Source organism: Opisthocomus hoazin, chromosome W, assembly GCF_030867145.1.
Source record: "Opisthocomus hoazin isolate bOpiHoa1 chromosome W, bOpiHoa1.hap1, whole genome shotgun sequence".
Lineage (NCBI taxonomy): Eukaryota > Metazoa > Chordata > Aves > Opisthocomiformes > Opisthocomidae > Opisthocomus > Opisthocomus hoazin.
Window position 1 is genome coordinate 349,867 of NC_134453.1, and position 12,229 is coordinate 362,095.

General features: G+C 42.6%; 1 protein-coding gene across 7 annotated transcripts in view; it reads right to left on the bottom strand.

Moving 5' to 3' along the window:
• LOC104328496 (NEDD4 like E3 ubiquitin protein ligase) overlaps positions 1 to 12,229 on the bottom strand; it is a 170,418-nt gene that overhangs the window by 6,366 nt on the left and 151,823 nt on the right. For all 7 annotated transcript variants that reach the window (XM_075446699.1, XM_075446698.1, XM_075446697.1 and 4 more), the window contains 6 exons: positions 9,084 to 9,149; positions 7,513 to 7,742; positions 5,724 to 5,845; positions 4,798 to 4,868; positions 2,699 to 2,794; positions 527 to 600 (listed from right to left, as the gene is read on the bottom strand). In XM_075446699.1, the coding sequence (XP_075302814.1) occupies positions 527 to 600; positions 2,699 to 2,794; positions 4,798 to 4,868; positions 5,724 to 5,845; positions 7,513 to 7,742; positions 9,084 to 9,149 (659 nt within the window). The remainder of the gene's footprint in view (positions 1 to 526; positions 601 to 2,698; positions 2,795 to 4,797; positions 4,869 to 5,723; positions 5,846 to 7,512; positions 7,743 to 9,083; positions 9,150 to 12,229) is intronic.

Consider the following 12,229-nt stretch of genomic DNA (forward strand, 5'->3'; position numbering starts at 1 on the left):
TTGAAAAATTATAAGTTGCATGAATCATTTCTGAATGAGAGGGTGGAAATTCATCGCTACTCTGGAGATCTACAGCGCAGAGCTGGTCACGCTCGGCGCTTGGGCAGCAGGCAGAAGCAGGGATGCAACCGGGCAGAACGGGCCCGTCTGCATTAAGGTGGTAGGGAGCGCACCCCAGAGGTGCCCTTTCTTCCCCTCGAGTGACGCAGAGGCAGATGCCTGTCGTTCAGAGCACTCCTGTCCCTTCCTGGATGTTCCTCATGCCTACCTGGCAAGAAAATAGTTTCCTCTGGCTCCACAGACTCCCCTGGTTAGTGTAAGGACAGTAATCCACAGTAGAGGTTAAAATTCAAACTTCCTAAGGATTAGGATATAATCAAACTATGTTAACAGTAAGATTTTCTGGTCAAAGGATCTCTGATGATCTGTTGGAGTCCAAACTACAGTAATTGCAGCAGGGTAAAGTCTGAGACAAGTGCACTGTGCCTTCCTACGCTTAGGATAAATTCAATAAACGTATACATACTCGATATATTCCCTTTTGTTTTCATTTGTTACCATGATTTCTGACCCGTTTGGCTTCAGGTCGACTTGATATGTCTGTATTTCAAAAGAAAAAAGACAAACCACAACACGACATTATTCCAGGATGCATTTCTCACAAAATCCACTCTCCTTGAGTGGCATTTTACAAGCAGCATCAGAAAACTGTTATGCCATAGTATCTAATCAGACATCAAAACATTCCACGTTTAAAGACGGCAGCATCAAGAGCAAATTATTATATGATCACTTACAAGAATGAATTCTTCTCATTAGCAAGTGAGCAAACCATTCAAAAGCAAACTTCTAGTCCTGAGCAGCAGGTTCATTTGGGTAAAGAAAACGTACATTCCATTTTAATAAGGGTAGACAAATGCCTTCTCATATTTCAAAATGCTTGAAAAAAACTGATTACTTAAAGTCCAGAGAGAAACTATTTCATAAAAAGGCCAAAACAGTAGACAACCAGATGACAGAAATGGTTACGCCCAGACTGCTAAGGATGGTGTCGTCATGGAGCGTAAGGCTGAAAAAGTCAAACTGATTACAGCTCACAAGCACCTACAGCCACAGCCCCCGCGATGCACGCAGCTCTGTGAGCTACCGGTAGGAATTCACAGAGTTAATGCTGGGCAGGTGCCAGCGGAGCTGGGAGCTGGCAGCTTGCACCAGTTAGTGCCCACACACAAGCGCTCCCAACCCGTACGCTCCCTCGCTGCCGCCACGAAGAAGCGTTCTCCTGACGGCAGAGCCTGGTGCTCGCACGCCGCGCAGGCCTAAGACCGGATCACTTGCTGGTGAAGCACGCAGGCTTGGCTGGGAGAGAAGGAAAGCCGAGTGATCGCTCCAAGCTGTCGCTCTGTTCCAGCCAACTTGTCCCATCACTTCAAAAGCATGGTTCCAGTGGAAGCAACCAGGACGTGGCTCTCTGCACCCACATTCAACCAAGCCTATTTCTAAAGCTGTTACTGATCTTTAATAATGAAATCAGATGTTGTGGCTGAGTGACAGTAAGGCAGTAAATTCATTAGCTAATAAATGGAGCTGTGAAATGAGGAGGCTGGAAGGCTCTTTTCAGGACTGGATTAACGCTGAAGGCTTCAAGGAGACAAACAGTACAACAGGTCTGTGTGACTAACTGTACCTGCTACTGTGTAGGGAAAAAAAGATGACTGTACTGCTCGGGAAAAGTAATTAATAAGGAGCCCACAGACCTCGGAAACAGTAGTCCATTCGTTCCATAAAGACCAGAGAAGACAGTCCAGAACAAACAAGGACAAGGTTTGCTATCCTGTCAAAGCTGAGTAGGATAAAGGTATGAAAATCCTGGATCATGGCAGGCAAGTAAGTTCCAAGCTCATGTAAGTAAACTTGTGATTTACTTGCCTTTAAGTCCTCAAATTAAATTTAACACATACCTTATGTACAAGACATTTATCTGCACCCAAGTTATTTCCATCCAGAAACAGGTACAGATCTCTAAGTTTGTTTTAACAGGATTCTCTGTAAAGACCGACTGTAAATCCAAGACAAACTGTACCATAAGCTGTTCTTACAGCTTCTAGTGATAAAGTGAGTTATGACTTTGGCTGATGAATGATATTCCCACCTACTCACTTCTCAGCAGTTCAATAAATATATCTTACATTTTTCATTTGTAATGGAGAAAGTTCTCCACAGAGCGTGAGCCTTTTTAAGAGAGGCATGCTTGCTTTTGTTGTATCATCTGCCTGCGTTATACACAAGACACTGCGAACAAGGCACTTCACCGACTGTAATTCTACCACTTACCTTGTCCTTTGAGAATACCTTCAGCCTATAAAACCCCAAACAGCCCCAGCTGAGACCATCTTCTAAGATGGCTGCTGTAACACCTTTATGGCTCCCCACTGCAAGCATTTCGCTCAGCTTCAGGGACTGCTTTTCACAGATGTCACGCTGCTCGCCGACCCAAGCACCCGGTCCTGCGGTGACAGCCCAGTCTTGGACAGTTCAGGAAGAAGAGAGGTAAAGAGTCACAGCCTGCCTATGCTGATCATTTACCTTCAGCAGCCCTGATCAAGTTCACAACCATGCGATACTACTCAGTATTTAATTCCTTTTCGGCAATAACCAACAATAAGACGGAAATACGGACTTTTGGGATAGCACTTACCTGACCAAAGTTTTCCTCATCTATGCAAAACATGAGATCCAGCTCTGTAGGGTCATTTTCCAGGATCCACTTCAAAGAGTTGTAGTATTCGCTATCCTACAGCAGATTATAATTAAACAAAGTTTGAAAATGTGAACATTAATGTATAAATAACTTTAAATTCAACAAATACAAATGTCTAAAACTAGAACTCCAAAGGGACTGGAAAGATGAGAGCTCATTTATTTGCACAGCTACTGTGCAGCAGGGCAAGATGGATTGCTTTATTTATATGGGTTTTTCTTAGATGCTGTATTTTTAGACTCGTGTAACTAACTACTCTTAATTGACTTGTAATTGCATTATTATACAACACAGTAAATTGACTCTATGTATGTATCTGGTAAACATGTATACAGAGGTGTGACATAATTGGTTAGAAAATGTCTTCTTGAGAAAATGGTACGTTCTTTTCAATTTATATACCACTTCATTACATCGATAATATATTATACAATAACCGATTGCACTGTTGTTATTAAAAGCCTTGAAGTTTGCTCAATAAAAGACCCCTATAATTTCTAAAAGGATTGTATCTTCACCATGCATTAGGTTCATAATTAAAGACTGACTGAAGAAAAAAAAGGGGGAAAAAAAAGTGTGTGTAGCTATCACTAAATACTTCCCAGCAAGAGAGCCAAAAAAATTAATCTAAAAATAAAGTTAAAACATTATTTACTCATGTATGCTTCAAGAGAAGAATGACCTGCCAAAATCTGGTGACTCTGAGACAGTGGGAGCTGGAGGACAGATTAAGCAGTTGAAGCAGCGTGTATTGTCAGTAAGTGAAAGTCTGTAAAACTCTAAAACATCAAAAAGAATAAACTGCATTTTCTTCTCCTCATACCGAGTCTACTTTTGACAAGACCAAGGACAGCTATTGCAGAGCTAAGGATAAGAGGAAAAGGTTTCCCAGCTCCTTGTAGGAATACAGGAGCGTGAATGCATCTCCTGAGCTTGGTGTTAAGCTTGGACTAGAGCTCAAGCCATGGCGGCTTCGGTAATTCTGTGCCTGTGCCGGCCCCGCGAGTCACCGGGCTCTGCGGCCGAAGGCAGTCTCGGGGGAGCGCAGGGTGCGAGCGGCCAGGCTCGCAGGCAGGCCCTGCCCCTGCACAGGCAACCTGGAGCGGTCTTGCCCACACAAACTACTCTGTGTAATGCCTGGCAGAGGAAGATGTGAGAAAGTGGGGAAGCAACAGCTCCATGGTTCTCCAGAGTCCACAGCAGTGCAAAAACGGAACAGACCTCAAAAGGTCAAAAAGACAAAAGCAGCATCATCCTGCTAGCTTAGCGGAAACCGTTTGTATTCAGCTGTTGTGCAGATCTGAAATGTACTCTGTTTCCACACCAGTACACTGCACATCCGGACTGGGCAGCTGCAGGACCCCATTTACTGCTGTCTGTCATTTTACAACACAAAGTTAGAGACTACTAACTTGTAAAACAATTCGCTTTTCTCCTGGGGAGCGCCAAACGCCAAAGTACTTGATTGCAATTAATGCTGAAGGTGTGACAGTAGAGGAAGTGCAGGGAGCAAAACCAAAATGGACACAAGGGCCTACGTTGCGCTGCATTCATTAAATATATTTTGGAGAGACCGGTTTATCACTGGGCAACCACCTCTGCTTCCAGAACTGAGGGCAGCTTCCCGTGTTTCCAGGTCAGAACCGAGCCCTTGCATCCCCCTCTTTCTGCTTCCCAGCATGACAAGAAAGCGGTAGGGCTTGGTGGTGGTGCTGCTTGTAACGGGGAGAAAGCTGACCCGGTGGAAAACCCGAGTATAATCAGACACCTTATGCTGTGGTTCTTACTGGTCTATCCATGCCCCTCTTCCCTTGTCCCTCTCCCCACTGTTAGTGCACTGGTACTGAAACACCTGGCCTAGCAGGAAACATTCAGTTTATTTAAAAACTATGTACATATCTGTCTAAAGTTCTTGCAGCTACGACATCGTGTTTTCCACCACGCAGCTTACTGGAATTGTTAGCTCTTAGAAATTCCCCCAGAGGCAAAAACCCCACGTAATTGCCAATGCTGATACGGCTTAACTGTTATCTTACCACCGACTCCATGTCTTTCAGGGTTATTGGTTTCCCCAGCATCATCTTGTAAAAAGGCCTGATGAAGAAGCCTGAAAGAGAGGGCAGTGTTACCTCCACGGTTCCGCATTCTCACCTTAGGCAAAGACGTGACTGCTCGCAGATAACACACCATGCTATTTCCCAGCGTGCCAGCAAAAAAGAAACCTCCTGAAAGTAACAGCGTTGTAACTGCTCAAGTTAACGCAGCAGGCTCATTTTTTATTTTGGCACAGAAAGCCAAATTTGTCCAATCATTATGCCATTAATTGCCGTACGCCGTTAAACACCGTAACATTAGTGGCAGAGAGACACAAAAGATGGGGAATTGAGCTCAAGGTACTCTAATCCATGTAGAAATGGCATTCTTCTCTCAAAGGAGATGCTAGGGAAACAAAGATGGTGAGCTTCCTCCTCTAATGTGCTGCACTACTGCTAACTAAAATAAGTCAGTTGATAACGTTTGCTTGCTTGCTCATTGTGGGATTTCAAAGTTTGGCCGAAATCGTATTTTCTCACTAAACATTCAGTAGTAATTTTACAGATCAAAATGAGCTGCAGTTGACACCCACAGAGCTGCTCCGGCTGCAGGTTTGCGTGGAAACAGCCGATACAAATGTAGTGATTTTCCGTTGTGATTATTTAGCAATGCTGATCCTGTAGTTTTAACACGAGTGGAGAAAGGAGCAAAACTTTATATGAAACGTATTTGGTGAGTAAGACACTATTATTTTTGAATCACCATTCACATCAGGAATGCAATTTCCAACAGTTCCAGTTCCCGTACTTTCTCTCAGACTTTGTCTCCAGAAATACTGCACTCTACAGCATAGGAATTATTGAAGTGATGGATTTCATTTAATAAAAATCCAGTAACAGTAGCATAGCCATCCAGTGCAATCACTCACCATCCAACAGCTTCCCATGATATACCGCCAGACCAGCAACCCGACCAATAAATGTGAAATACGACAGATGATCTTCGTTACAAAGACCTGAATTAGGATTAATCTGAAGTGTATAGTTGTCCCTTTTTTGGGGAAAGAAAAAAAATATCTAAATAATCAAGTCTTTAAATAACCAGATATTCAGATACATTAATAATTCCTATTCATTTTTGCAAGCGTGTAGTAACGTAATTTATCCATGTATTCCTCAGCAGCAGGATCTGACAGTCGGGGGGAGGCTGACCTAGTCAAAACTGCCTTGCTACAACCACAGCGATTATTTGACAACGGTGTCTGAAACTCCTGCTTGCGGGTCACAGGATGCCACCCGTGGCAAGCGGAAGAGGGCTGGGCTAACCTCCGCGAAGGACAAGGGCCTGGCACCATGGAAAGCAGTAAAATTTTGCCATCAGTGGAACGAGAATTGAGGCTAAGTTATCTCTTCTGCCGGGCTTGATCGTTCACTCTGTCCAGCCAAATTTCAGGGCTTAAAATTTTAGGATTCTCTTTTGCAGTAGGTGCTTTTAGTTCCTGATTTATCTGAAGGTACTGAAGAGGCATTTAGACCCATGGTCCAGCCATCCTAGGATAAAGAAGGTTTTCCTACTGGCATCTCAAACTGCACATACTGGAGAACTTCCCTGAAACACGCTTAACCCCCAGGACACTGCAAAAACCATTAACGGACGAAGATCTCTTAACTGGGTAACAAAGCACTGAGGCTCATGGGAAAGTGTGTGTCAGAACAAGACATCAGTGTAAAAGCACGATTTTCAGTTTGCACTACATTCTTCATCGGTGAAGAAAGATACGGGGTTTTAAGGAGATTTTTTTGGTCTTATTTCTTAAAATAACTAGTTAGCCTTCCAAACCTAAAATGAAACAACATTATATTTAAATATCTCCAGTGACCTATATCCCATCAGCAGAAACATTTCCAAACAAATGTTGATCCCGTGAACTCCACCCACACACAGGCGTCTGCGCTCCTCAGCGCTGGGTGTGCTGCGGTTCCCTTCAGCAGCAGAACGTGTCTCTTCTGAGACACGAGCGCGAGAAAACTCCCCTTGTGCAGCCTGTGTTCATCTACTTTACAACCTATTCAGCACTTCCTGGAGAAAGGAGTGAGCTTGATATGGACATAAACCCACCAACACTACTGCCTGCAATTAAGAAATCCTCCCTCCCTGCAGCCGAGCACACCACGCGGAATCGCACACAGCGTTATTGCAACAAACGTGCCTGAAGCAAGAGACTTGCTCTGTCACTTACACTAATGGATTGCTCAAAGATTTTAAAGTTGGACAAAAGCAATTTTAAACTTACGTAAGGCCCCTGCGGTGTAACTACTGAAATGTAAATGAGAAGCTGTTTTGTGAGCTAATCATAACGGAGCACTGCAGTGGTGGAAGGCAGGTGTTGTACCATGTAGTGGGAAGGCAGAAAGAGAGTCTCTTGTCTGACATCACTCCTTTCACGCTAGCCTCGAAAACTGCAGTTTTTTTCTGCAAGCAAGGCAACACTGAATATTGTCTTAATAACAAAATGTTTTCTGAGATTTCAGTGACAATTTGAAAGGTTCCCTGAAGAGCAACTACGAAATGATAGCACAGAACAGAGAAATGTCACTGGTGAGAGCGCACACTGAAGCACCATGAAGGATGATCTAACTGCTTGCCAGGGTAAATTGCCTCTTATGCAAAATCTAATGTATATCCCTTATGAATGGAAATATTTAATGGACACTTACGTTGCTGAATATTCAAAGAGACCATAATAAGGGTTAAACATCTCCTTGGACAAGAGAAAAAACCATTCTCTGGCCACACCTCCATAGTCAAGTCCTTTTTCTGACTCAAATTCAATCCAGAGCCTGGCTTTTAGTACATCGGGTCTCTTCACGGACATGATTCTTCTGTAGGACTCCTCAAAAATATTATTTCTGTGTAACTTCATCTCAAATCTGTTCGGTATATCAGCCTATGTGAAAGGAGATTATATTAGACTTGTTAGTCTCAATAAGTAAGTCTTCAGGCAAGTTACTGACCAGTGGTAACAACTAAACAACAGATTAGACTTCTGATGTATAAAGTTTCCCTTTATTTATGTTTTCCAGTGCTCTCCAAGTCTACAAGTTGACAGCATACGGTGAACTAGGTAAGTTCCAACAGAGTGGTTCAGAGATTTCTATATTTGACCAAACAATGAAAACAACAAGAAGAGTAAAAAAACAACCAAACATAAGTGAGAAAACGATTGATATTGCTATGCCCTATTTTAAGGGCATTGTAGCTTAAAATGGTAACAAATGCACAAGATTTCTGCAACCGCTTTACTCACGTATCTGTGAAGGCCAGAACAGTCTCACAACAAGAACACCTACAGCACCACACGCACAACAGAACTGAGTTGCAAAGATGTAAACAGAAGAGAACTGGGCTGCCAAAATGGTTTAGAAGTTCTGTCTAAATAGGAGGGAGCTAACGCCCGTTATGTTTAGCCCAGGGAGCTAAATTCAGAGAAGACAGAGGAGAACTGGGTTAAGAACGCACGGAAAGCAGGCTGGATGGACAAACAGCCATGTTACAGCCATGTACAGTTTTCCTGATAAAGGTGACTTGACACAACTGACTCGGAAGGTTTGCCTTTCCTGCCAACTGAAGTGCTTACTGTGTCCATCACTGCCAAACTCCAGGTGAAAATTCAAGCAGCCATCAATAAACAGGTAAAGACAACGGCACATTCCTCTTCAAACTACGGCTGGCGTTGCCAAGGCTGTGTGCTGTTAATTATGAGTCAATATCACACGTAAGCTAATACTGAATGCTCTCTTACGTTAAAAATATTACTGAAAATACTTCTTTCACAGAACAAGAACACCAGAAGGTTGTGCCAGATCCAGCACAACTGTGGGCTCTGCCCTTCAAAGTCCACTGCTGAAGATGAAGGAGCAGTATCAATCCTCAAACCTATTTTCAGCCTAAGGGCTTGTAAACTAACATATCAATTAGTCTCCGTTGAAACGGGAAATAACAGGGAATCATTGCTACTTCCTTGCTGCCTCATCGCTTCGATTTTGCATTAATGCACAAAAATGTGAGTCTCTAAGATTTGCAAATGTTTTTGTTGAGAAACCAAATTCAAACTTTGCTTCCTTTTTTTTGATTCCTACTTAACCCCTTTAGAGTAGCACAATCAAAAATTGGCAGGCATGTGACAGCAAGACACACCGCCATTCTGCATCTACGCTTGGGACAGTCTGCTGTGTCGCTCAGAGACCGCGTCGTTGATTCCAGCACAAAGCAGCACGTTTCTACTCACTGGTTTCTTTAACTTCTTCCGGAAATAGTCATATTTCTGTTTGAACTCCCTGGAATACGGAACTGCCTGTCAGAGAGAGAATCACAAATACAGATTATTCCAGCTACTCAGCGATTTGATATTCCAATATTATTTAAACAAAAAAGAAATTGAAAGACATGCTGTCTACATATGTACGCCATAGGTCATCTAATAAAACCCACCACACATGAAGGGCTGAGTCCCCATCCCTGGGGGTGTTTAAAAAACGTGTAGATACGGCACTTTGGGATATGGTTTAGCAGGCATGGTGGTGTTGGGTGGATGGTTGGACTTGATCTTAAGAGGTCTTTTCCAACCTAGGATTCTATGACTCTATGAAGTACAGAAGCCAAAATTTTCCCATTTCTCGGTGTGTAATTTGAATTAAAAGGTATGAAAACTTTGGAAACAGTTCTTCTGTTTATCAACTACTTGACCTCAATTTTTTTCTTCCTTTAGGAACAGAAAAGAGCACAAACAATTTTTAACACAGAAAAAAATTTTGAATGTATTGCTGCCATCCATATGTCTCATTAGGAAATAATGAGCATGCCATATGATACCGAGTTTTAGAAATGGCTAACGTTACCACAGAACATGGATTTGCACAGCTGAAAGTGCCAAGCATTGATAGGCGCTACTCAAAAGACACAAAATTAAAAGAATTTTGAAAATGAACCTCAGAACAAGCCAAGGGGCTCCAGTAAAGCTACGACATTAACCACAAACGCTGCTTGCCCTCCACGACGTATACTGACACAGCAGAGTCAACTAGGCAGAGGAATGTCTATGGCTGGAAATCATCTTTTCAGCACAATGTGAATGAATCTAATTCTTAATAGTTATCAAACTACCATCAAATTATAGCAAAACTATTTTCTAAATTACTTATAATGAAAATATACACCTTCATAACATCTTTAATCCAGAATCTGAAAGCATCTAATAAACAAATTAGCATTCTTCTGAACCAAGTACTAGTCACTGGAAAGTATTTACCTGAACACTCACTCGCCGCAGCTGCTTGTGAGTTAGACCCCATTTTTAAGTAACAGCAGCATAACAGAACACTTTTAACAGTTGAAAAAAAAAAAAAAAAGGCACAGTGAAGGTTGGTAGAACTACATTACCCATCAGAGCTCGAAATCGGATTCTGGCATACGTAAACACCCCTTAACAAATTCCACAGGTGTCCGAAATATTTCTGTGGATTTCCAGATACCTGAAAGACCTCGCGGAATGATTGCAGGCACACAAAAATCAAGGTTCAACAAAGGTTCTCACAAGCTCTGTCATTCAGAGTTTTGAAAGAATCCTCAGTTTTAACTCTGTGCCTCTCCTTCCAGCCAACATACCGTGCAGGTAAGGAAGGGTTTGGTGCTAAGCTCGAAGATTGCCACGCCTGACGCCAATCCATACGCCACTCGCTGCCCATCACAGGCAGACAACAGCGTTCTTTTCTGCCACCTACTCGTCTTCATCAGACTCCTTGGCTTTAGCACCAGGTAAGAAATGCATGCCAATGTCCAGAAAGGCCAAGCCTTTTAAGGTACTGCAGAGTACCAGGCGCTCATCAGCCATCAAGCAGGAGAAAGGTAAGAGCCATCCATACTCCCGACTGCCAGCCCTACCACTGCAACCTCCACTATCCAGCCTTCAGATGCAGCGGCCATAAAACAAAGTTGGCAATCATACAAATGAACAGGAGCAGGCTGGAGAAGTGATACTGTGACAGGTATAGGTCTGAGAGCAATTGGAATTACACCACGCAGTAGTTAATCTGCTGTGTCCCGAGACCCTTAAAAATCCTAAGGATTCACCCAAAATAAAGAGGTATTCTTGGCACCTGGAAACATCTTAGGGTTGGAATTTTTATCACTCAAAATACCACAAAATGGCATAACCTGGCATTAACCAGCATAAAAAGGTCAAAAAAAGATGAATCACTCCATATATTTGATGTTTTGAAAATCTGATACTGAAGTAACAGCATGTATTTATTTTTTCTAAGGCTGATATTCTGAAATCTCTTAGCTTATCTGCAGTAAGTTTTATGTCTCTTAAAACTGACGGACCCATTTTTTATCTTTCTTACACTCTGAATCCACATAGTCACAACTCTCCCATGTTGAGTGGAAACAGCTTTTTATTATTCAGAAATCCAAAAATTAATAGTTGAGTAAAATTCTATTGTCAGCAATGACTCAGAAAACAGGTAAATATGAACATTTCTCCTGTACACATCCCTAAGACCTTACAATCTAGGGTTCAGCACAAAGAACTTGGTCTGAAATTCCCAAGATCTTCTGACTTCTGATTCAGAGCGGCTACGTGCCCTTCACATAGCTTAATATGGAAATATACTATTTTAACACAATGGAGGAATAAAAGATGCAAAGATTTAATACTGTTTGTTCCATACTAAGTAATTTATAATATGAGGAAGTGTGGAGAAAGAAAAAATCTGAATAATATTTTACACTTACATTATTTTAGATATAATTTATCTAAAAATCACTTCCCCCCCACCCCCCAATTCATCTGCTTGGATGTCAAAAGTAAGCTAAGGATATCACTCTACTGCTTTTGTCCTGCAACTTCACGATCACAATAAGCAGCAAATACAACAGCAAAACCCATGCTGAAATCTTAACTTTTTTATTTTTCAGCCAGGGATCACATCAGTAGCAGATCTCTTTCAGAAACCACATTCATCATCATCACTTAGCACAGAAAGCTTCAGGTCGCAGGAGGAGGAGAATGGAACAAATGAGTAATGATGGGTTTCCGCGTGTTTCAGAGCATGAAACACCATTCAGACTATTTAGCTATGCAGCTTCCGAATGGATGGAGCTTCACCCAGAAGTAACACAAAAATATGAAAAGTTAAAACCAGCCAAGGACAAGGCACCAGTTTTGGGGCACCCTGGCAGGCTGTCACCTGCTGGCAGCTCCTCCTGCCCTTGCAGACTCACAAAAGCTGGCACCTGAGCCTCCCATGTCCAGCAGCAACGGCAACGCCAGGCAGAGGTCCTGCCTCCTCGCCTGTTCATCAGGCAGAGTCTGACCTGATCCGGACCACAGGCGTGACCTGCTGCTCCACAATGCCTCCTGCCTACACCAAA